This window comes from Agelaius tricolor, unplaced genomic scaffold, assembly GCF_023055355.1.
Source record: "Agelaius tricolor isolate 1412-34295 unplaced genomic scaffold, bAgeTri1.0.p SCAF_1, whole genome shotgun sequence".
Lineage (NCBI taxonomy): Eukaryota > Metazoa > Chordata > Aves > Passeriformes > Icteridae > Agelaius > Agelaius tricolor.
In genome coordinates, this window is record NW_027269261.1 from 30,430,606 (window position 1) to 30,454,444 (window position 23,839).

Sequence of the window (23,839 nt, forward strand, 5' to 3'; positions counted from 1 at the left end):
CAAAAAATGAAGATCATATTTTGGTAACATAATAAAGTCACATTTATACAAAAAGAAAATTATGCAGCCACAAAATTTGTTCTGCATGGGCTTATTCAGTTCTCTTAGTGCAGATATCATCCTTGTCAGCTCTGCAATATCTTGCCTCACTCAACACAACTTTCTAAGTTAATGAGGCAATGATCCTGCAGAGAAGACCCCCCCCCTTTACTACATTTCACATGCAAATTCATTCTTCATACTGAAGGCCTAAGATCTGTGAAAAAGAAAACAATCACAGAACATATCTTCATAATTAAAAACTACTTGCATAATGGTGGCCAATAAAGGTTATGGAAGCAAAGAAGACCATACCAAATCACAAAGTATTCCTTAAGTCAGAAATGTATACATCACTGGGTATGAGTGAGTATCTCAAGAATTAAAATAGCTTTCTGGAAAAGAATATTGTTTTTAACAGAGCATTACCCTAAAAGGTGCTATACCCTCCAAGCATTTAATTTGAGAAACTTGTATTAAGAAGAGGCTGAGATTAACTATGCTAGACAACACTGACACCTAACATAACTTTTTGAAATAAACTTTAAATAAAATCATAAAAGTGCACGCATGCATGTGGGCATCAGGTTTAATAAAGAATGTTTATGAACTATAAAAGATATGTGAATTAATGCAATAAAAGAAGGCAGCTTATGAAAAACAAGTATTTATGATAATGGCACAGCTTTGTCAACATTTGGTAAGATACCAAAAAATACCATTAGAAGTTTTGTTCAGAATAAATAAAAGTGGATTGCAATAACAAATGTGATTAGAAATTTAATGCAAAACAAACTTGTAAAAATGCTGTTAAGAGATTTTGTGGTTTTAGGTTATTGGATCAGTTAATGTAATTAACAGAAGCCATCCTATCAGAAGATATTAAAATTATGCAAAAAAAAATATTCTGCAGTGAAAAGTTCTCTTAAAAGGCTGCAAACCACACAACTAAGGTTGTCTCCAGGACAGAGAAAGGGATCTATTTTATTACACCCATATTCCAAGGCCTTATAAAAATAAGCAAAACAACCCTCAAAACAAGCTAAAAAGAAAGGAAAAAACTAGACAAATCATTAGCATAATACTTGCTGAGCTAGAAACAACTTTGAGAAAATACAACAGGTAACTAGTATGGTAAATATGCACAGCCAGGAGGGAGAGGGATCTATACATGCAAATAAACACTGGTTAGTTGATGCAGCTTCTGCACAAAACAAAAACATGAAGGCTAAAACAAATGCCAGATGCTGCAAGCAAACTGCCAGTCCTTGGCAAGATGGAAATTGTTGTGGTTTTTGGTTATCCACAAAAACAATGGTATAAAGAACCACTGATTAAATAATCCTAAATTTATCATCTCTCACAAGACAGGTAAAAAGATCATCCAAAAAATCCTAAACAATAGGAAGCTTTCAGAAGATAGAACATAAAGTTTATCTCAAACTATCAAACTTTTTTTAGGGCTAACTATAATTCCACAAGAATTAGCTACTATCTACACAATATAAAGAATGTGGATACTTCAACGCAGAACAAATAAAGTCGAGCATCTCATCCATTTTAAAGACTGAAGACACACCATTCTTCTCTCCCCCAAGTGCACTCCTTTCCTTGGTTCTCCTCTTCAGGTTCATTCCTTCAACCCTTCTTGCGGCTGCAATATTTAGTTCTATGCTGCTGCTCTACCTTCACCCTCCTGCCCTCTTTCCCCCCACACTATTCTACTTCTCTCTCAGCTCCTACCATTTGCCATTTTCCAAAGCCACCGTCTCCTACCCTGCTCCTCCACTGTCTTTTTCCAAAGCCACCATAATTAAAACTGCAACCTAACTCCAGCCTCTCACATCTCCTTTCTCACTGGTCTATTCCTCAGCCTTCTTCATCATACTCCAAGCTCCTCCCGCTCCAGCCAAGCAGTGAAGAGGGGCAAAATCAACAAGGAACATCTGCTCTCAGATCTGGACCTACTGCAGCCAGCAAGGCCACAAGAAGCCCTGCTCAGCCCATGCACCAAAAGCACGTCTGACCTCAACAGTCACACATTTCAAGAGAAAGGAACACTACTCCACACTGACACTGCCTCTGGAGACTGTAGCTGCAAACACACATAAGGAATTCACCCCCACAAGCAGCAGGAGACATATCACCAGTATCACAGGAGCCACACTCCTCTTTCTCATCCACATGCTGAAATACAGAAGAAGATTTTGACAAAATGTTCTTGGAAAACATCTGCCTTAAAATAGAGTTCTAATTCATTGAATCTCATCATGCCAAGCACTACAAATCTGTAAGACAGTAAATACAAGCTCTTACAAATAATGGAAAAAAAAAAGCAAGGACCAAGCAATTTTATTATGGAAACCACCATCTTTTCTGTCCATAGCATCTGGAGGCCACTAAAGCTGCAGGTATATCTGGATTTACCTTTCCTTTACAAAGGCAATCTTTACACCAATCGCAAAGATTCTTAGCCTTCAACCCAAAGCTGGGACCTACCCCTGATCTAAAAATCAAGATCTCTTACACTCTTATATGGGTAACTTTCCCCAAGTTCTCGATTCCAATTTAATTTCCATTCAATTTTCATTGCTTGAGAGGTATTTGGATGGACATAAAATCCCTTTGACTTAAACTTTTCTTTTAATGCCAAGGAGCAATCCCTTCCTTTGAATATTCACTGCCAATCATGCCTGACATTTAAAAAAAACTTGGGCCCACTGTCATTCACCAGTCACACCAACACAATGTTTTCCGCATTTTACCCCGCTTTCATTCTGTTTAAAGGAATTGTTGGTGCCCTGCTTCATTAAGTTCCAGCACCATTACCAGGCAGTTTTTGCGTGTGTAAGTCAGTTTTTTGCCTTCAGAGGAAATATGCCATTAAGCACTTGATCCTTTTCTTACCTAATTCATTTCTGCTCATTCCAATTGTCAAAAAGTAAATTAGAAGCAGAATATCATGACTCTGATCAGGCATCAACCAGCATTATTTTTGTCATCAAACAAGTCACATACACAAGTTGTCTCATAAACATTGCCCAGAAAAGCTTTATTCTTATACAAAGAAAAATTAAAGTGATGTATGGGAATCCTAACAGTTAACATTTGGAGCATGTTTGAGGAGGATTATACTTTCAAAATTCATGGCAGGAACCTGGGTCTCAGGGAAAATCTAGCCTATGACAGAAAACTCTCAAGGAGAAAGTGACCAATAAAATATGCAAGTAGAAAAGAATAATACTGCTAAACAAAGAAAACTGTGTGCATGATTAAGAAGTGTAATCCTTGTAAAGATTAGTGTATTCTCAAGTTAAAGCTGCATATGCAAAATGGCATGAAAGAGGAGGATGTTCTATAATTAGACTTGCATTCAGACACCTTTTAAGTCAGTCCACATTTTTTTTGCAAGACTACCCTGTCAAATGAAAATACTAGAAAAATTTCAACCACAGAGCTACTAACTTAAAGAAGCAAAGACTCAGCTTCCTTTACATAAAGCATATATATATATATACACACATATATACATAGATTGAGCTGTATCTTCACCAAAATTTAACTGAGGATATTGGGAAAAGAAATAACCTTTAAGATCACTACCACATCAGAAGCACATCTGTTATGTGAGAGGATACATGTAGGCTGGATGTGAGAGGAGTCTTTCCCACCACCCAAGGTGAAGTGCCAGGAATTCCTGAAAAGGGAGGAAGAAGTGAGCCATATGGGCAAGTTCCTCTCCACCTATGCAGTTTTAAAATCAAGTATTCATATCTTAGCACATCTTCTGGGACTTGAGGGGAATAAAAAACCCAAACCAATCAGTATTTTACTAATTAGCAACATTTAAGTAAGCTGAAAATCAACAATCTGTTTTCAGCAAGGCATTTAATTATGTAGCACACACAAACACTATTGCATATTCAGACCCTTAATTAGTTCACTTTACTCATCCACAGCAATTAAAAACTGCAAGTTCTTAGGCGTAAGTAACCTGAAGAAAGGTTTGAGGTCCCTCTGTTTAAGAGTGCACTGGCACAGAAAACACAAAAGTAAGTAGATAAAAACTTCAGTTATGCAAGTATGTAATGAGAGCACAGATGAAGTCTAAGATATCAAACATATCAAACATATTTAGCTACCTGCTAGACTAGCATGGGCAAGGCACAGAGGCAGTCCAGCTCTTCCTTGCAGCTGGGTCTAATGGTGTTCACTTCTCACTGAAAGGCACTATTCACAGCCTGATCAGCTGTAGGCAATGTCTCAAGCACTCACAAAATTAAGCTCAGCTATGTGTTTTCTGAGGTGTGCCTTGACATCCTTGACAGTGCATTTCAAGGAATTACTTTAAACAAAAACATGATACAGTTATAACTAAAAAATTTCTGGAAAACATACAGTCCTGCCAACTGCTCCAACTCCCAGAGACACAGAAAGCTGATATCCTACAGCAGGCTCCTCCAGCAGTGCAAAAAACTGTAATTCTTTCTAGCAGGTCTCAGGTGACCAGATCTATACCTGACACACAAACATCATCTTTCCATCTCATGTATGTGCATTTCAACATGTGGCTATGTGCTATGTGTTAAAGACTTCCTGTTCTATAACACATTTGATGTATTTTGGTTGCCGCAGGAGGGGAATCCTACATGTACAGAAAGTCACATCTCAGCCCAGCTAGAAGGTCATATGTCACTGCTCTATTATATGTAACTCAATCTGAAGTTAAGCAGCAGTTTCTTTAAAAAGCTGTTTCTTTTACTTAAGCAAAATTGACAAAACAGAGAATGACATTGCCACGTGGCCCAAAATAAATGCATGTTAATAACATCTATCTGTTAATGATTTTAAAAATTATTTCTGCCAACAGCCCCTAAATCTACCCTTGAGATGAGCAACATATGTTTGAGAGTTCTCTGGTATACTACCAGATGGAGACTGACAAACAGAGGCAGAGGTGAACCTGGAAGACTAAGGTTTTTTTTATTATTACTTTAAGCAAACTGAAATCTCCAATTAGCTTGAGACAGCTTCTGGTGCAAGGAAATATAAATTTTGAATTGCTTACGGGTTAGCAAATGCAAAGAAACATTTTTCACTGAAAAAAGGTCGCACCTTTTTCAGCATTATGGAGAACTTTCTGGAAGCTTGGTTTTATTAAAGCAAGGAAGGGAAGAAATTTAATGAATATCTAATCATCTTCAGAGTATCCAATATTTGAAGTGAAATTTATTTTTTTGCATGCAAAAAGACAAGCAGGTACTTAAACTACACACCCATGAAGACATCTGCTGTCTCGGTTTTAAAAGACCATCTCAAACTGCAAAGCTGGATGATTAAACAAAAAGAGAGATGAAACCAGACAAGGTTTAACTTGGTCCCTTGAACCAAATGTTCCTGCCATGCACATAACTTCAAAAACTGTCTGAAGGAAAACTCTCACACAACTGCCTGCTTCCTCAGCTGTAAGGTTTTCCACAGAGCCCTCTGGAAAGCAGCACAGTTTCTTTGGTTTGCTTTGCACAGGCAACACCAGAGCTTCACCGCCATAGCTCTGCTATCCATAGGAGGTTTCACAAACAAAATCAAACATCTTTTTTTTATGTTTTTCCCTCTTTCTGGCACTATAGCATTCTGTCCCCAAACTCCCTCCCCCTCTGAGTTAGAACAGCGTGCAAATGGAACTCGGGGAAAGGGAAGAGGACCAGGACATTGAATTTAATCCTGCAGCGCAGCAGATGCCTCGGGAGTGCAGATGCTTGAACACCAGCCCTGAATGACCATGTTTGATAGCAAGGGGCTGAGAAGGGTACTAAATCACATTTAAGAAAAGATAAGCTGCAGAAGTTTTTCCAATGGTCCAGGCACCCCAGGAGTAATGACACAAAATCCTGCTGAGGCAGAAGTCTATGTGTGATTCTCACCTGTGTCAGGATACAGCATGCCACAGACACAAAACACTTGTGGCAACACCTTGACAAACACAACAAGGTTCTGTTCCCTTTCTCAGCCCTTCTTCTCCCATTCACAGATAGATTTAGTTTGGGATCAGATGAATTCATTTCACCACTTTTAGTTTTCCTGCTTATGTAGCAGGGAATGGAATCTTGAATATTGCTGTTCCTGATACCATTACAATTGTGTAATCATGCAAGTTCAATTACACTCTTGGGAAAAGAAAGGCACCACACAAGAAGGAAGATAATAATTCCTGATTTAAGCAACAGCCAGGACTAACTTAGACACTAATGCTGGGTGGGGACTGTGCAGACAATCTCCTTGATCTCTGCCACACCAGAATAAGGTTAGCATCTATCTCATAACCCTAGGGAAATTGCTTTAAACAATCACAAAATCCTCATGGTTAAACTGCAAACCTCTGGCACTTCAGAGTTCCAAAGTAACACCCCACTTCCACCCAAAGCCTCATGCAGAGCGCCCCTACCTAAAGACACATCAGGAAAAGTAGTTCTGCCACCAGAGAGAAAATGGGGAGTGCTGAAAGAGGGTCTCAAATGCAGATTACAGCAGGGAAAAATGAGAAAGATCTGACCTCAATGTATCCTTGCAACTGATGGTACTCTGGAGCAGCAACCCAGTCTGATCTCTGCACTTCCACACCCCCATGTGAAGCTCACCTCATACAATCTCTGTGACTGGGTGAAATTATTGTGTGAAGTACAGCTGTGGTGCCAGTTATCTCCATGATTTAATCACAATGACTCCATCTCCAGCAGCCAGAGGCAGCCACAAGGTTACCATCAGAGGTCATCTGGTATTAGTGCTGGGTTAGTCTGCCACCAGAGAGACTTTCAGGTCTCTCACGTCACAGGCTGGAAACCAGTGTTGTTTCCAAGGGTCCCCAGGCTGTACTTTACCTGATGATCTGGGAGAACAAAGGAGCAGGTGTCACCACTGCAACACATAACGTAGTAAAGAGAGGGTAATACAGAAAATAAAGTGAATTATAGGAGACAAGTGATTCAAGCAAAGGTGAATGACAACAGAAGTTGTTAGGTAAACAAGGAAAACCATTTCAAAATAGGAGAAAGGTAGATTTAGACAGCACAGGGAACTACAAAGCACTGAGGCCTCATGGACAACATCAATTAAGGCATACAAGCCACCTGGCCCTTTACCTGGCACAAGAAACCTTACCATTTAATGAGATCTTGGTAGTGCAGAAGTCCTCCAAAGGCCCGTGCATGGCTGTAATGGAAGACTACATAGCAGTACAGCCAAATTGTTAGGTCTTATGCCTCCCTCCAGGACTGACAAGAGTCCAGTGCACTCCTGGGGCACAGCATCTGGCTTAGTTTCCTCCAAAGAAACAGACACCAAAGCTGCTCAAACTAAATCAGTCTCAGCAAGCAGCACAATTCGGGGCTGCTTCAAAATTCACTACTGTGCCATAGCAAGATAGCAACACAGACACAGACTGGCATCAATCTAATTCAGGTATCAGACCCCTCAAAACTAGAGACAGTTTCTAAGCTGGAACAAAAGCATTCAAAGATTACAGATTTTGAGTGGAGATCTGAGCAACAGCCACATCTGTGTTGATGCAAGTCTGCAGCCAGCCTTGGTACAGTCCAGTGCATATAGGAGCAACTTTGGGTGGCTACTGTTCACATAACTCTTGCCTGAAACTAGTACCTCTGGAAGGTTTTTTAATTAAAAAGGATTTAGTGCTATTAAACAATAAAATATCAGAACCCCAGAGGAGGCATAATTGGAAGATGAATTGTGCAGCTCGACAGTTTCCAAATCCACATGGTGTTACTGGCAGCTGGCCTTCAATTATGCAAAGGTAACAAGAAAAAGCACAGAGCCAGTGACAGTGAGGCAAGGTGCCCATTGTCCCTTAAGGGAGCCCCTACTGCTCCCCTCAGAGCTTCTGCACTGATTGGCTTTGAGACAGCTACAGCCCCAGAGCCTGTCATAATCTCTCCAACCGCAATGTGGATAGCAAGGTGTGCAAAGTTTACCTGGTGCAACTTCAATGTTATCCTAACCTGAGTGAGCTTCACATACAGGAGGCAAAAGCTTCAACTCTGTCAGCCACAAGTATAGAAAATTTGCCTTCAACAAGCTCTGGCCGCGGGCCGAGATCTGCACTGGTAACTTTGCAGAACAAATTCATTTAACAATAACCTCCCTCCTGCTACTTCAGCATCTCCTCACAAAGACCTGCCCTCAGTGGGAGTTGCATAAGAACAAATAAAAGCCAAACAGAGCTAGAGTGAAATAGCTTTCACAGATTTGAGAAACTTCTGTAGTTTGCTCTTTCAAAAATGTATAAGCAGACCAAAAACAAAGCTTTGCTTTGGGTTTTTTTTGGGGGGGAGAGGGAAGCAAGTCATGCCAAAGTTAAGCATGTGCTTGTTTTGATAACCTATACATTTCATATTTTGAAAGCATTTAAAAATAACACTTGAAAACCAAGAAATCTTCCCAAAGAGAAAATTTAACAATTTCCCTAGAGAGCCCTGAACAGAATACTTTGTTTGACCAAAATTAGATTCCCTTCCATATTACATTTGCCTCAATGATCCTGCTTCTTCCTGTCAAGAAGCAAGAAAGAGCTCCCTCACTACATGCACAAAGCTACTTTATACGGCTCTCAAGGGACATGGATGACTTTATGAACTTCTGCCATGTAGTTGCAGCCCAGCAGTGTCTGGGCTCTTCACTTGCTAGGAAACCAACCCCTGTGCTGTGAGACACATCAGCCAGCTATTTCTCATTCCAGTGACAATGATTTAACCTGAAGGAGAGGCTACTCTAAACCTCAGCTACTTTGGCTTTAGTGGAATACTGATTACCCAGATAACCACAATATTCTTATTTCACAATTTTATTTTAAGAAAATAATATAATGACCAATATACTTGAAGTAGATGAATGCTAATATAGCTGCAATCACACTTATCAGGAAACTGATCTACATGAGAGAAGAAAAAATAAAACCAAAACTCAAAGGAATGAGGAGAAATCCCCACATCTCAGTTGGGTGAAATTTCCAATCTAGTTTGCTGCATAACTACAGGTGAAAAAATGACAGCAGTGCCACTGAAGAAAGAGAAAATAACCCAGCATTCAGAACACATCTCAAAAAGTGCACCTACAAATGAATACCCACTATTTCAGTGCAACCTATAATAATAAACTTCCTGTAAAAAGGCAGGTGTCTGTCACAAAAAAAGTCTGTAGCAGTACAGGCATACATGGTTTCAACCATAAAATCTTGGTCTAATGTTGTGATTTTTCTTCTATTCAATCATCATTAACATATTCCCAGCCCTCAGAGTCCATCCTTGCAGACAGCATGCCAATCAATAGTGACTTTTTCACAGATGCTGACACACCTGCTAGGTAACATAACAAAAAGAAGGCTCAGCCTCAGCTTTTCCAAAGAGATCTGACAGGAGTGGGACAGTATTGATTGTCTCTGCTGTACTTTATAGGCTGCCTGTGCAAGCAGCATTTTCAAAAAGGGTTGAAGACAAATGTTGCAATCCCAAGGGAAGTGATCTTGTAAGGAAAAATCTTGCAAATGCACATATTCCTTAGCAGAAAAGACCTGTAAGCCCATCCTGCATGGATTTGTCTGGCAAAAGTCTGGTCTTGAGTCTCTGTATGCATACAAGTCTGAACAGGTACACAGCACTGGACACCAGATTAACTCTCAAGTTCCTCAATGAACAGATTCCCATCTCCCTGCAGTTGCTCTTGAGATAAATGCTCAGTCCAAAGAACTGGAGAAAGCACTTCTGCTGAAACATGCCCACAATGCAGACAGGGATTCAGAAGCTGCCACATTACAGGAACAAGCAGAATGTCACACCTCAGGGAGCAGCTCTGTGGTATCACGTAGGGACAAGAGCTGCCATCATGTGCAGCTGGACTACTCACATACCTGCTGAGCACATAAAAAGTTCCTCATACCATTTTCAGCCTGCCACTCTGCTAGGCAACCTGCTGGGCCACATCTGCTGCTGAGATTTGCAGAAGGGCAGGCTCAAGACTGACAGCCACTAGGATAAGAGTGGCACACAAATAGCAAAAGCTATTAAAGCATAGTTTGCAAAACCTGGAATTCCCCAAGGAATGCTCCAGCTTTCTGAACATTTACCATGCAAATTCTTCTCCCTATCTTGTGTTCTGGCTAACAAGAGAAATTTGTAACATCTGACAATAATTGGTTACCAAAACTTATCTTATTAAAAAAAAATAACAGAAGCAGAGAATCACAAAGCAGTCAACACTGGATTGAGACTCTGGATATTTCCTAATACAGCAAGGAACTCGAGCAAGTTGCTCAGGTTCATGTCTAGTCAGGCTACAACATCTTCAAGGACAGAGACTCCACAACCTCTCTGGGTCACCTGTCCTAAGTATTTGACAAACCTCACCATAAAATAATTACATTTAAAGGAAATTTTCTGTATTTCAATATGTGAGCATTCACATTGATAAGATTTTCCCTGAGGCTTCTCTTCTCCAGGCTGAAAAACACCAGCTTTCTCAGTCTCACCTCGTAGGAGAGGCACTCCCATTCCTCAATAAACTTCACAGTCATTTGCTGGACCTGCTGAAGTAATTCCATGTCTCTCTCTCTCATACTGGGGAGCCCAGAACTGGACAAAGCACTCAAGATGTGTCACCCTCCAGAGTAGAGGGAGAGGATCATCCTTTTGAACTGCCACTAATGCTTTCCTAATACAACCCAGGAAGCCGCTGGTGTCCTTTGCCTCAAGGGCACACTGCTGCTCATGCTGAGCTTGGTGTCCACCAGTACCTCCAAGGCCTTTTCTGCAAAGTTGTTTTCCACCCAGTCAGCACTGATACACCCAACTACTCCTCCCCGGGGCAGAACCTCACAGGATTCCTGTCAGTCCATTTTTTCAGCCTTTTGTCTAATTCACACTTCATCAGTTTGTCAAGGAGGATGTTATGGGAGCCACAGTCCCACTAAAGTCAAGATAAAAAAGTCTTACTAAAGTCAAGATAAACACCTCCATTGCTCTTCCCTTAGCCACCAGGCTAGTCCTCTTATCAGGTTCATCATGCATGATTTCACCTTCATAAAACCATGTTGACTACTCCAAATCACCTTCTCCTCTAAGTGCTAGGAAACCATTCCCAGGATTATTTGTTCTGTTACTTGCCTGGGACTGACCTCTAATTCCCCAGATTTGACTCCTTGCACTTCTTGAAGGTAGTGCTGACAATTGCAGGAATCTCCTTCAATTGCCATGACCTTTCAAAGATACCCAAAAGTAACCTCACATCAGTATTAAACAGCTCATTCACCACTTGTCAGTACATCCTACCAACTGCTGTGGACTTGGGTATACCACATGAACGTGTTCCATATTCTGATCCTCATCCAGTTAGAGTAAGTCTTCATTGCTTCCAACTTTATCACTGATCACAGTGGCCTCAGATTGCTGAGAGTGAGTTTTACCAGTAAAGGCCATGATGAAGGCAGTGAATACTTCAGTCATTTCCCAATCCTTTGCCAGTAAATACTTCAGTCATTTCCCAATCCTTTGCCAACAATTCTCCTCTTGCACTCAGCAGTGGATCCATATTTTTTTCTCGTATCTGTTTAGATGCCCTTTTTGTTGCTCTTCATTTCACTTGACAAGATTCTGGGTGGGCTATGGCTGTCCCAATGCTATCCTTTAATGACCAGTGTATGCTTCCTGGATCACCTTTCCCTGCTTCCAGCTCTTCTACATTTTTATACTGAAGTGGTTAACTCATGAAGAGACTCAGATTCAATGCTTCCTCATTTCAGTACCCCATGAGAAGCAACATTTGGTTTCAAGTGACTCAGTTCAATTCCCAGGGGATTTCTGGGGGTATACCCCAGGCAAGCCTTCTAGAAACTTGAAAACCTGACTCCTAGTCAAGGGAGCAGCAGTCTTAAATATTTGAGTGTACTTGGCTGAAGCACTTCATACTTGATGACCTTCCCTGAATGTGTTTTGAAGGTACTTCCCAAACAACATCTCACCTTTTCCTCCTCTCCATTTCCAGGAGATGAGATGGAAGTCCTGCACTGCTAGAACCTACTTCAAGTTCCAAGTAGGGGGCTAAGCAAGAACAAGTAATAAACATCCTTTAGTGACCACTCTAAATCAGAGGTTGTTCAATTTTATATTGCTCTAGATCTTCTATTACTAAGACATTACCTCTTCATCACAGCAGCTCATTAGCATTCAATTTGTACATGACTCCACAAGATGTCATGGAATCCTGTCAGGTGATGGTAATTCAGGCTCCTAAATTGCATACCTGGCAGAGATACGAACTTCTTGTTTTATATTGGACATTGAAAGGCCTCCTTGTTCCATTTTTATTCCTTGCTGATAAAACAGAGGTTGAGGTATATGCACAATTTGCTCAACAAAGGAACAAATCCAAGGGTTTAATGATTTTCTGAAGTGTTTTGCAATTCTCCCAAGCAAGGAGTTTACAAAATGCTGCTCTTCTCACTGAAACAAACACCGTTTTCAGGATAATTAATTTTAAAAAAAACTTACTTCCAAAAGTATGAAAGATATTGCACATTCAAGTAATTTATTAATCTGCAGTATTGCATTTCCAGCAGTGGTTTCAAGAGCAGTTGAAAGTCCAGGGTCTTAAAGACTGAAAATAAACAGGTCTAGAGGAAAGAAGTTAAAGCCTGCAAAGGGTTTTAAGTATCCAGACAAAAAAGCATTATTGGAAAAAATTCTGCCCTATCCAGCGATTTTATGTTAATTATGAGGTAAATATTAATTTCACACACTTGAAAAAGCTTGCTTATCCATTCCAAAAGCATAACATCTTTAATAACCTGAGGAGGATTAGCAAACAGCATTTTAACTTCTGAAGTCACTTAGGAAAGCAGGCAAGGCTGGAGATGTAACCAAGGGTGGTCTCTGCAAGGAGAGGCTGAAGTTGTCCCATGCTGGACACAACTGGTTCCATAGATCCATTGCAGGGCCCAGCTGAGCCCCTCAGCCAAGATCACAGAAGCAACGAGGTTGGAAAAGACCTTTGAGATCACTGAGTCCAACCTATGAACTAACACCACCTTATCAGCTAGGCCATGGCACCTCAGGGAAACAACCATATGCAAGAAAGAACCAAACACTGCCTGGCAGTGAGGAGTGAGGAAAGAACTGTGAGAAAGAAGTGCTGTGTAGAGCACTAAGCTCAGAGAAGATGGAGGTGAGGAGATGCTGCAGGCACCAGGGCAGAGACTTCTTCCACAGCCTCTGGGCTTCCTTGTGGACGAGGTAAACTGACTGGTGGGCTGCCAAACACATCCTTGGCTGCTTTCCCTCCTCAGGATGGGGGAGAAAAACTAAGATGCAATATCTAGCTGGTCAAGATAAATAAGTAACCAGGAGAAGTAATGGGAAAAACTGGGACTGGATGTTACCACAGAGGGGAACAACTACAGGGAATCCTTTGTGGTTTGAGTGAAGTGCCCGGGGGTGTAGTAGTGTTGTATGCATAAATTTTTAACCTTTGTCAGTGCTGTGGTGACATTTTGATTTAAGTGTGGGAATTTACACACACACCACCAACCCTTCAAGATAATGACAGTTTAATAAGTAAAGCAAAAGCTGCACATGCAAGTAAATCAAAATAAGGCATTTATTTATTGCCTCCCATTTGCAGGCAGACATTCAGTCACTTCTTGGAAAGCAGGGCCTCAGCATGGATAACCATTATGTGGGAAGACACCATCATGAATGCCTCTAATCACTTCTCCCTCTTTTTTCCCCTTTCCCTGAGCTTTACTGCCAACCACATCATAGAGCAGGAATATCCCTTTAGTCAGATCAGATCAGCTGTCCCAATTATGTCACCTCCCAACCTCAAGCAGACCCCCAGGCTCGCTGGCCTCGGGCAAGGCTTGAAGTGAGTGCTTTGACGCTGAGCAAGGGCTATTGTGAAGAAAATCATCTCCAACCCAGCCAGACCCAAGATCATCTCCAGCCCTTATTTCATGCTATTTGTATTATGCCCAGGTCCCACATTACACAATATTTTTAAGTAATCTCTGACTATGCCATCCCTTCTCTTCATCATTCCTGATATCCCTCCATACCAACACAACATGTCCTCCATATTTACACCATATACTTTGCACCCATCAATCAGAACTATATATCCTCATTAACTAATATCCTCTGTCCTTTAACAGAGGCCAAAGCCAATTCTCCACACCACCGGAGCTGGCTAATAAACTGTTTCATTTAGACTTCAAAGCATAGAAAGGTCTTCACAAAGTACAGGCTGTACAAGTCACTGGTTTGAAAGACAGAATGCTAGACTAAATGATCTAATACACCTTGCCTTCAAGTGTACATGTACATAAGGCTGTAAAATCTAAAGGTGCCATTCAGTCCTTCATAGAAGAAGTCTGTGAGATGAAGGCATTTTCAGTGGTTGCAAAGAGTTCTGAGAAATAAGTTTATCTCAGGAAGCAGCACAAAACACTTTCACTTTAGACTTTTCCATCTCTATTTTCTACAGGATGATGTACCAGTCACCTTTGTTACTTTTATCTCAGTTTTCCAACTAAGCCATTATCATTGTTTGACAGCTCTGCGTGCTTGCTGAAGGCTAAGTTACTAACAGTCACCACTATCCAAGCAGCAAAACCAGATGAGACCAAAAAATATCCAAACTAAACACAACCTTTAAGAAGTCTGTTCTCTCATTTTCATCTTCTCCTGCTAAACAGAGATCAAGAATGTATCATACTAATATCAGTCCCTACTTTCATGTTACAGAGAACTGACTGCACTCACAGACACTTAAGCCAATCTTGTCCTTGCTAAGACTGGGCAAGGAAAATAGGATTGGTTTAAAGCTGTGCCTATAAGGAAAGGCTCTTACCTGCATTAGCCCAGGGAAGATACCAGGGGCAGCTGACATTCACATAGGTGCCAGGCAGTCCATCTGGCCAGCAGGCATAATCATCAAATGTTCTGTTGCAGAACTTGCCTTCTGCAGAGGGAGAGAAGGGAGGCTCACTGCCACTGCCTTGTACTAATACAGCAAGAAGGAAAAGATTGAAGAGCAGAATATAATGGGAAATACAGATATGTGCATTTAAGCTCTGATGTGGAATTATACAACATTTATTTGTCCAAAAGAGTGAGTTTACCTTCACACAGGAAACCATTGTTTCAGGGAGAAACTAAGGAACAGATTAGCATCTTACACTGACTCAACAGACAAGGAAGTAATGGATTAGTGTTAATTTATCTATCTTTTTTCACACCCTTACTTGTCACAGTTTAATTTAAAATCATTTTTGTTATGAACACTAAAGATAATAATTCCTCAGAATGGTTCAAATTCATGCAGTTGGAAAGTCTACCCTAATATATAGGTCCACCAATGAAATACCCACACACAACCATAACTTTGCATTACAGCTTAATCAACATGAGAATACTTCTACTTCAGATTCATTAAACTGTCATTCTTAGAGGGCTGCACTCAACTGCTCAACAGAATAATGCAGCAGAGGGAGATGAATGTGTCCCTGCCATTGTCATCAGCTACTGCTCTCACTCTGACATAATAATGTAGTTGAGACAAGGAATATTAACAGTTTAGAAATAATTCCTCACAGGTGCACCTTCAGACACATCTCCAGTGTGTCACAAAAGCACTGAAGCAGAGGAGAGGCTGCATGGTGTCCAACTGTGAGCATTATTGACACGTCACCACTTGTCCTCTAAACACCACAATGCTGGCACATCACAGATGCTCTCAGCATATTACAGCAGCTCAAACACTAAGACAAGCTACAGTCTCCTTAAGTCACTTGCTGCTTTTTCCAAAGCCATTTCAGCATTTTACAAGGCTCAGAATAGCTTATACCAACTTTACAACCCACAAACTCCTAGTTCAATGTGAACAGCATGGTCCCAGATTTCCTAACACCTTGACACCTAAAGAAGTTTCAGGTCTATTATATTACTGGCTTCTTGATATGGTAGAGCTACCACTTGCCACTTCATAACACTCTGGACCTAAGGACAAACATCTTTACAATGAAATTGCTCCATAAAATGCTTCCCCCAGCAGAGGGAAGAGCCCCACAGAGAGCAGGCAGGAGCAAATGGGATAAAGAAGCAATGAACCAGAAAGAAGTATTTTCAAGTTCATAATCGGTCCCTTGCTACTGTTATCGTGCATTTTAAAAATTAATACATCCTATCCCTACCAAATTAGCTTACCTGCCACAATGGGGGGTGTCTCATACAAGTTTTTCTGGCACTGGAGCTGATACTCCTTCCATTTCTGCACAACTTCAGAGAGGGACCCATCTGAACTCTGAAAGAGAAATCACAAGTCTCAGACATTGCAGGGATTTAAACTATAGGGTTCTTCATGCAAAATGAGTGAGTATGAAAATGACTACAAAAAGCCAGAACAGCACTACTTATTACAAAGGGCAGAAGATGATGCTATGTATTTGCCTAATTTCAACCAAAAAAAAAAAATCCCCTTCTATTTGCACCACAAGGAAATAAAAACTCTACAAACTATACCATGTCCTCAGTGAAACCCACATTGAGATAGCCCTGCTCTCTTGAACATGCCCCAGTTGTGTGATTTATCTCATGAAAAGACAGGGACAGCAGTAAGCCCTTTATTAGTAGAGGGTTTTTTTTCCAACAGCAGTATTTCTGCCTTCCCATAAATGAAAACAAGGTAATTCACTGTATTCAGCAGACGTTCCTCAAGCATTCTTCCAAAATGTGGATGAAAGCTTTACCAGACTTTTTTTTCCCTCTTTGATGAACAGCTTTTCCCTGCATCCTGCAAATGCAGGAAGATGTGGAGCCTCCTTTTTGCAGATTTTGACAGGCTGCAGGTTCCACCATCAGCTACCCCAGGTAGCGAGAGGGCGGGGGAAAAATATGTACAAACTTGGTCTGAGGACAAAGGAAATCAGCTGTTATTAGAGTGAGCAGCTAACTCAGAGCTGGCTGCTCACTCAGCCCTAGCAGATGTCCTACCTGGCTCACAGAGATCCAGCTTTACTCACTGCATTTGAGTAGAGACATTACTCCTTCTCCCTCCTCTTTGTGTTTGTATAAACCAAGTTCAAATATCCGGATTAAGAGGCTCTAAGTGATTAACAATGCAAGTAACTCATCCTTCTTTTTCCAGAGAAAGCCCCATGGATGTCTCAGACATACAATCAAAAGCATGAACCTAATGCTACAACACACTAATGCTGCTGAGTGGAAGGAAGTTCATTTAATCCCAGATGCCAATCAGTTTATTTAGTGAAGCATGAGGGTAAATAATCCTTGCAGTTTTACCCTCCCAGCTTCAATTGCTAAATTTTATTTTCCACTTGTGCTTTTAAACCTTTTCCAGATGGTTAGAATAAAACCGAGTATGGGAAGAAGAATTTTAAAATGAAGAAGCAATTTTAAAACTCAACTGCATTTCAGGAAAGTCAGGCTGAATTCTGTCCACTACAACCAATATGACTAAAATTTAGACACCAGGGCAATCATCTTGGTATGAAAGAACAGCAAAGACCTCTCAAGTCATCTTTTAAATCCTTCCAATTAAAAACCCATTGGAAAAGAAACAAAACAAGCGCCATATGCATAATGCTTCTGCCTGGATTAACCCAGCACATTCAATTACAAATATGGTCTTGCACATATAATGAAAAATACAGCATTTAGTAAATGCCTGTATTGTGTTTCAAGAGTAAGTACCTATAACTTGTAGCTAGGGCCTTGTGGCCATAATTTTAGAAGAATTTAGTCAGCTCCCCCAGAAGTCAAAACAAGCACAAGCCTGTGGATCTTGGAAACTCTGACCCTGTTTGCCTGATTTAAATCACCTTATCTATGCCAATAAATGCTGCAAAGTCTGTCTATTGTAAAACAAATGGATTCTACTGAATGGAAAAACAAACCTGTAGCATAGTGATCTATGCTCAACATACCTGAAGGGGAAAGAAAACATCACCTAAATTAGATCTACAGGTGTGTGCAGGGAAACAGATAATCAGTAACCAAACCACCATTTACATATCCATGTAGGCTGAGTAACAACAGATGACCTGAATAGAGGGAGACAATCAGTTTTCATATTTAAGTTTCTCTCAGGCATCTTCACAAAGTGACTTTTAGGTTATAAATCTTTTAGAACCAGAGAATCATTTAAAGGTCTTCATTGTACAAGGCTGGTTAATTGAAATTACACAAGACTGTTTCACTATCCTCTCATCACCAGGTTAACACTCTAATAAAGGAATTAAAAGGAACATTTTCAGAATGAATAATTAAATTAAAATTCAGTATAATTTAGGAAGTTACTAAACATCACACATCTTCCCAAAAAGTAGCTATTGATCAAGCATGTTGATGACTACATCAAGTTAATCCAAACTTAGCTTTTAAAATCATTACAAGATACAGATGCATATGTTCATTTAGAAACAAGACTCTACTTTTAAAATATCCTGACAAAAATCCTAAAAACTGCTTCCACTAAGAAATGTAGTTCTTTTGGAGTCAGGGAGCTTTAAAGGAATTTTTCAAAATCAAGCTTTCATCTACTGCCTTCATGAATGCAGGAACAACTAGCTTTAACTACAGCTTAAAACCAAGCCTCTATTCCATAATTTAATGAAAAAGCAAAAGCATTCTACTTATACTGGTCTTTCATAATGTGAGAACACAGCTCTAAGAAGGAGACTAGAGAACTATAAAAGTGAAATATTTAGACATGATTTTCTGTGGAGATCGCTTATTTGGTAGACAGTTTTATATTATCTATAGTTTGTTGCAATAAGACAATCAAATATAAATTCTAAGACTACATAATTTGTTCTCTCTGTGCAACAGTTCACTGTGATTCAGCTAAATACTGTGGTTTGTTATCAGACAAATTGACTTCAACTTGATTTTAATACAATGCTACTTTCTATTTCTCTGAGCTTATGGCCCACAAGAAGAATCACAAGTGCCACAGATTTGCCATGTGCATAGCTATGGAAATATAAGATACTGTATTTTCTTGAGAAGTTATTTAAAGCCTTCTGCAACAAAGCACTAAATGAAAGTATACAAGGCCAAGGTTCGTGGGTCAGTACCTAAAATTTGGAGCAAATGGAAAATGCATAGCTTTGTTAAACTTAGAACTGTTTTCATTGCTGAAAACATGTAGTTGGGGGTTTACTCGGGGTTATTTTCTCCTGTTATATTTAACCATGGGTGGAAAAACAGCAGTAGTTTTGCTGTGGTGAAAATATATCACAGAAGGGTAGCAGAGGAGAAGATGGAAACACAGCTGACTGGTTAAGGTGGAGAAGCTAAAAGGCATGAATGGATGAAAGACATTAAGGAGGTGAGTGATGGTACAGCCTAAGGAGCATGAAACAAAGGGAGAAAAATAAGGGCAGTCAAGAGGACAGAGACTGGGAGCCCCTCAGTGTATGTATACAATTAGTGCAATTAATCTCTAGTGAGCACATGCCAAATTAGCACATTTAACAGTCTGAAGTCAGAATTCTTTACAAATCCTTATCATAGGAAAGCCCCTTTCTATAGCCATCATCTGTCTTCACAGGTCCTACTGTTCAAGTACCCATTTTAATCACTTTTCAACATCTTTGAAACTATTCCTGCTGAAACAAAAAGCAGCATCTGCATAGATCCAAGGTGATGAATGCCACAAAAGCAATATTCTAATACAGTGAAATCTGAGCACAGACGGTAAAAAGCCTCCAGACAAAATGTACCATGAACTGGAATTAAAGTGGAAAGGAGAGTTCTCAGAGCTTCAGAGGCAACTGGTGACTCCTGGGATTATTTTCTCTCTTCTCCCACCTTTACCACATATAAGGTCTCGCATGCAATAGAATGAGAAACTCCTCCTTACATTTATATTTCTTTTGTCTTTGTCTGTTTTTAAATAGGACCACTTATGCTACAACTTTTTCATGTTTTTAATATTTCTGGGTAACAAGCAAGACTTTACCATGCTGCTAAAGGCTCACATGTAACATTACAACCACTGGAACCTCCAAATTGCTAATCTTAATCTTCAAAAGCACACAATAAGGAACCTGGCATTGAACAACAATTTGGTACAGCCTTGAGATTCTTCCCTTGGATAGTAATGCTGGGATATCTACCTCATAAGAAGAGGATTCAGATTATATTTACTGCCTTTTAGCTCAGAACGGCACTGGTGAGTTACTTTTAAACTTCACAGCCCTTTTTCGAAAAGCCCAAAGGAAGACATTATTTCAAGGCTATTCTGCTCAGGATCAGCACAGCAGCAAAGTCCAAGATAGGTGAAGACTACACATTACAAGCCTTATGCTTGTTCTGACTTGTAACATTTTTTCTGGTATAATATACCTGTTAACAAATCATCCCTTAGGTAACATAAGCCATAGGTTTGTATCAATACACCAGAGCAGAGTGGGACACTCCCCTCCCTTGCCCGGCTGATGATGCTGTGCCTGATGCTCCCAGGACATGCTTGGCCCTCCTGGCTGCCAGGGCACTGCTGACTCCTCTTCAGCTTGCTATCAACCAGGAGCCCCAGGTTCCTGTGCCACTGCTTTCCAGCATCTCATTCCCCAGTCTGTCCCTACATCCAGGGTTTCCCCATTCCAGGTGCAGAACCTGGCACTTTCCCTTGTTGAACTACACATGGTTGGTGATTGCCCAGTCCTCTGGTTTGTCAAGGTCTCTCTGCAGGGCCTCTCTGACTTCAAGTGAGTCAACAGCTCCTCCCAGTTTTGTACTGTCTGCAAACTTGCTTAGTATCCCTGCCAGTCCTGAGTCTAAGTTGTTTTTGAAGTTGTTGAAGAGCCTAAGATAGAACCCTGCAGAACCCACTGGTGCCAGGTCCCCAGTTGGATGCCAGCCCATTCCCTGTAACCCTTTGTGCCTGACCCATGAACCAGTTGCTCACCCATTATATGATGTGTTTATCCACTTGTGTGCTGGACATTTCATCCAGAAGGATTTGTGAGAGATAGGATCAAAAACTTTACTGAAATGTACCGTACTGAACTTAGTATTAACAGAGTCCTTTGACTCACTGTTCACCCCATGATAAAACAATCCTGTTGAGGATCAGACCTTCAAGTACAATGCTTCTTGAGGACTCAAAGACATTCTGGAAGTGTGTTAGTGTGGGAGAAGGCTTTATTGCTCAACCCTCACTCTCCCAAAGAGATGATATTCAACTCAATTTTGTAACTACTTATTTCAACTTCTGCATAATAAGTTAAACTAAATCCATTATGTGCAACATCTCACAGTCTAGTTACTCTCCTTTAAGAACTGAAGCTATGCCAAAGGAGGAAAAGGTACATCAAAAAATGATGTCTCTACTAAAGATAATTCAAAAGAAGTATCATTAAAGGTACCCTTTCAAAGAGATGATAAATTAGATCATACTTCAGGACTGACATTCCCTAGATTTCTGTATTTATCACATTCTCTTCCCACATCACGTTGCCCAGTATCAAGCTTAATGTAGTCATTTGACATTATGCAACACTAAGTGACCCTCTGAGATAAAGTCATTACTCTCAGTCCCTTCTGTAGGGCTGCTTGACTGATCAGATGATATAATATTAATTATGCTTCCCAACTCATATGTTACAAAATATTTCATCAGTGGCTGGATCACTCTGTACAAATTCCTCACCCCTCAGAAAAAACAAACAGGATCAAAACAACTTATCTTTCAGAGGGAAGCCAGCTTCTAGGAGCTTTTCCTGTAAATGCTTCTGTTCCTTAGTTACTAATGAACCAATTATTTAAGAAGCTCAGGACCGTCAGAAAAAGAAATCTTTCAGCATCCTCCTTGCTACTGAAAAGCAAAAAAATGAGTTCCCTCAAAAGGAGCTACTGAATCCAGGGAGAAACTCCCTGGTGACACCTGCCAGCTGTTCTTGCCCTTAGGCTGCAACAGCTTAGTACTTTTAAGTCCTTGAAGAAAAACAAAAAGTCTCAGGACTTTGATAAACGCAAATCTTGAGAACAGTGTTTCACCCTCTGTCCATGCATGGAAAGCCTTCTGTTCTGTCACTGACTTCTAGTTCCATGACATCAAGCTTTTGAACTCACAGCTGTTAGAGGAAGCACTCATTAAACACATACGATCAACACACAGAAAAGACATTCCTCTGTTTGCCTCTTCAGATCTGCTTAGCCAGATTCCTTTCTCTTTTGGTGGTGTTTGTTGCTGTTGCTCTTTTTGCTTGTTTTAAACCAGTGGCTGAATCTCAGCATTTCTCTCTCTCTCAGCTGAAAAAGACCACTGCACCACACAGTCCCCCATCCTGGCCTTCCTGCCTTTTTCTTTTCTCTTTTATACACCTGACCAGCTAAGGAAGGAAGGAAGGTTTGCCTGAGCTCAATCCTACAGCAGCCCATAATAGCATCTATAAGGGCACTTATCACCACCATCCCATCCCCATCTCCCACCCCCTCCATTCTTAAGATCTGTTCTTACTAAATTAAGGAAAAAAGAATAAGCACAGGCATCTCCTAAAGGTCTAGAAATGCAGAATGCTTCTGCACAGAATCACAGATAAGCCATTTTAAAGAACAAAACCAAAACTGGTTTGAGGCAAACTCCTATTTCTTGGTACTTCTGCACAGGGAGCTCCCAGTTGTTCCACCAATCATTCCAAATACATGAACTGTCTGAGCAGGCAGGAGAGCTCAGCTCTAACCACAAGGGTTTCCATTCCAGGACCAAACACTCCAGGGTCCATCCTGGGATCTTTCATTTGTGCTTTGAAAATAACCAGTTTTCCCAACCCTGAAAATTTTGTTTTGACAAGGTGCATCTCAATGAGAAAAATATCTCTTGGCCCTGTAATTTTCTGGATCAAGAGAAAGTATTTGGCATTCAGAGACATAGATGTCAAAGCAAACTTTTAAAGACCTAAATCAAGTTGCACAGGATACAGTTTCAAAATAAAGGGAATAAAGTAAAGCCTAATATTTCAGCATGCTACAAAATTTAGCATCACCTTCTAGAGAAATAAAATCAAACTCCCGTAGGTCAAGTAGGACAGTCTGAAAATGTGGTGCCAACCTGTGTTTATAGGGTTCAAGTTTCTATTGTCTGTGTCTTCAGTGATGGACAGACCTGGGACAAGAACAGTTACCTGAAGAGCTCTTTTGTTCCATGAAGAACTTCCCAAAGCTGGAAAGATTTTTGTCTTGGGTGACTGTAGGACCCATGAATCCATATGCTCACTGTTGAGGGAGGTACACATTCAGATTGACAGCAGCTGTTACCAGAAAATGTTATTTTCATTACAATGTCTTTCATCTGTCCTGGTAAGTGCTCCTGTCAAGGATGTATTACATGAGCCACTCAAAAATGCCAGAAGAAAATTACTGAGAAACTATGCAGAGGGACAGAAGAAAAATGCAAAATTCAAAAGCAACTATAACTCACAAACTCTTGGAGAGAAGCAAGCAATCCAACAATTTCAGTGGGAGACGGTGTACAGCACTCATAAGAATTACATTATTATACAAGGAAATTTTACTGTGCATCGCAAATCTAGAAGTGCTCTTTAGCAGAGGACTTTTATTGATGCAGTCATACAACAGGGCAAGCAAAACATAATAGTTTAGCAGGTATTTTTAGAAAGATACACAAGATTATAGCTCTACAAACACCAAGGAATGAACAAAGGCAGAGTTGAAGACCACTACAGGAGGAGCAGAAGCTATAAAGCTGAAAATGA

General features: G+C 40.4%; 1 protein-coding gene across 1 annotated transcript in view; it reads right to left on the reverse strand.

Annotated features, from left to right (window-relative positions):
* Nucleotides 1-23,839, reverse strand: part of GLP1R (glucagon like peptide 1 receptor) — an 81,536-nt gene that overhangs the window by 37,897 nt on the left and 19,800 nt on the right. Inside the window, exons 2-3 of the mRNA XM_071428316.1 lie at nt 16,305-16,401; nt 14,950-15,060 (exon numbers count right to left, since the gene is read on the reverse strand). Coding sequence (XP_071284417.1) covers nt 14,950-15,060; nt 16,305-16,401 — 208 coding nt within the window. The remainder of the gene's footprint in view (nt 1-14,949; nt 15,061-16,304; nt 16,402-23,839) is intronic.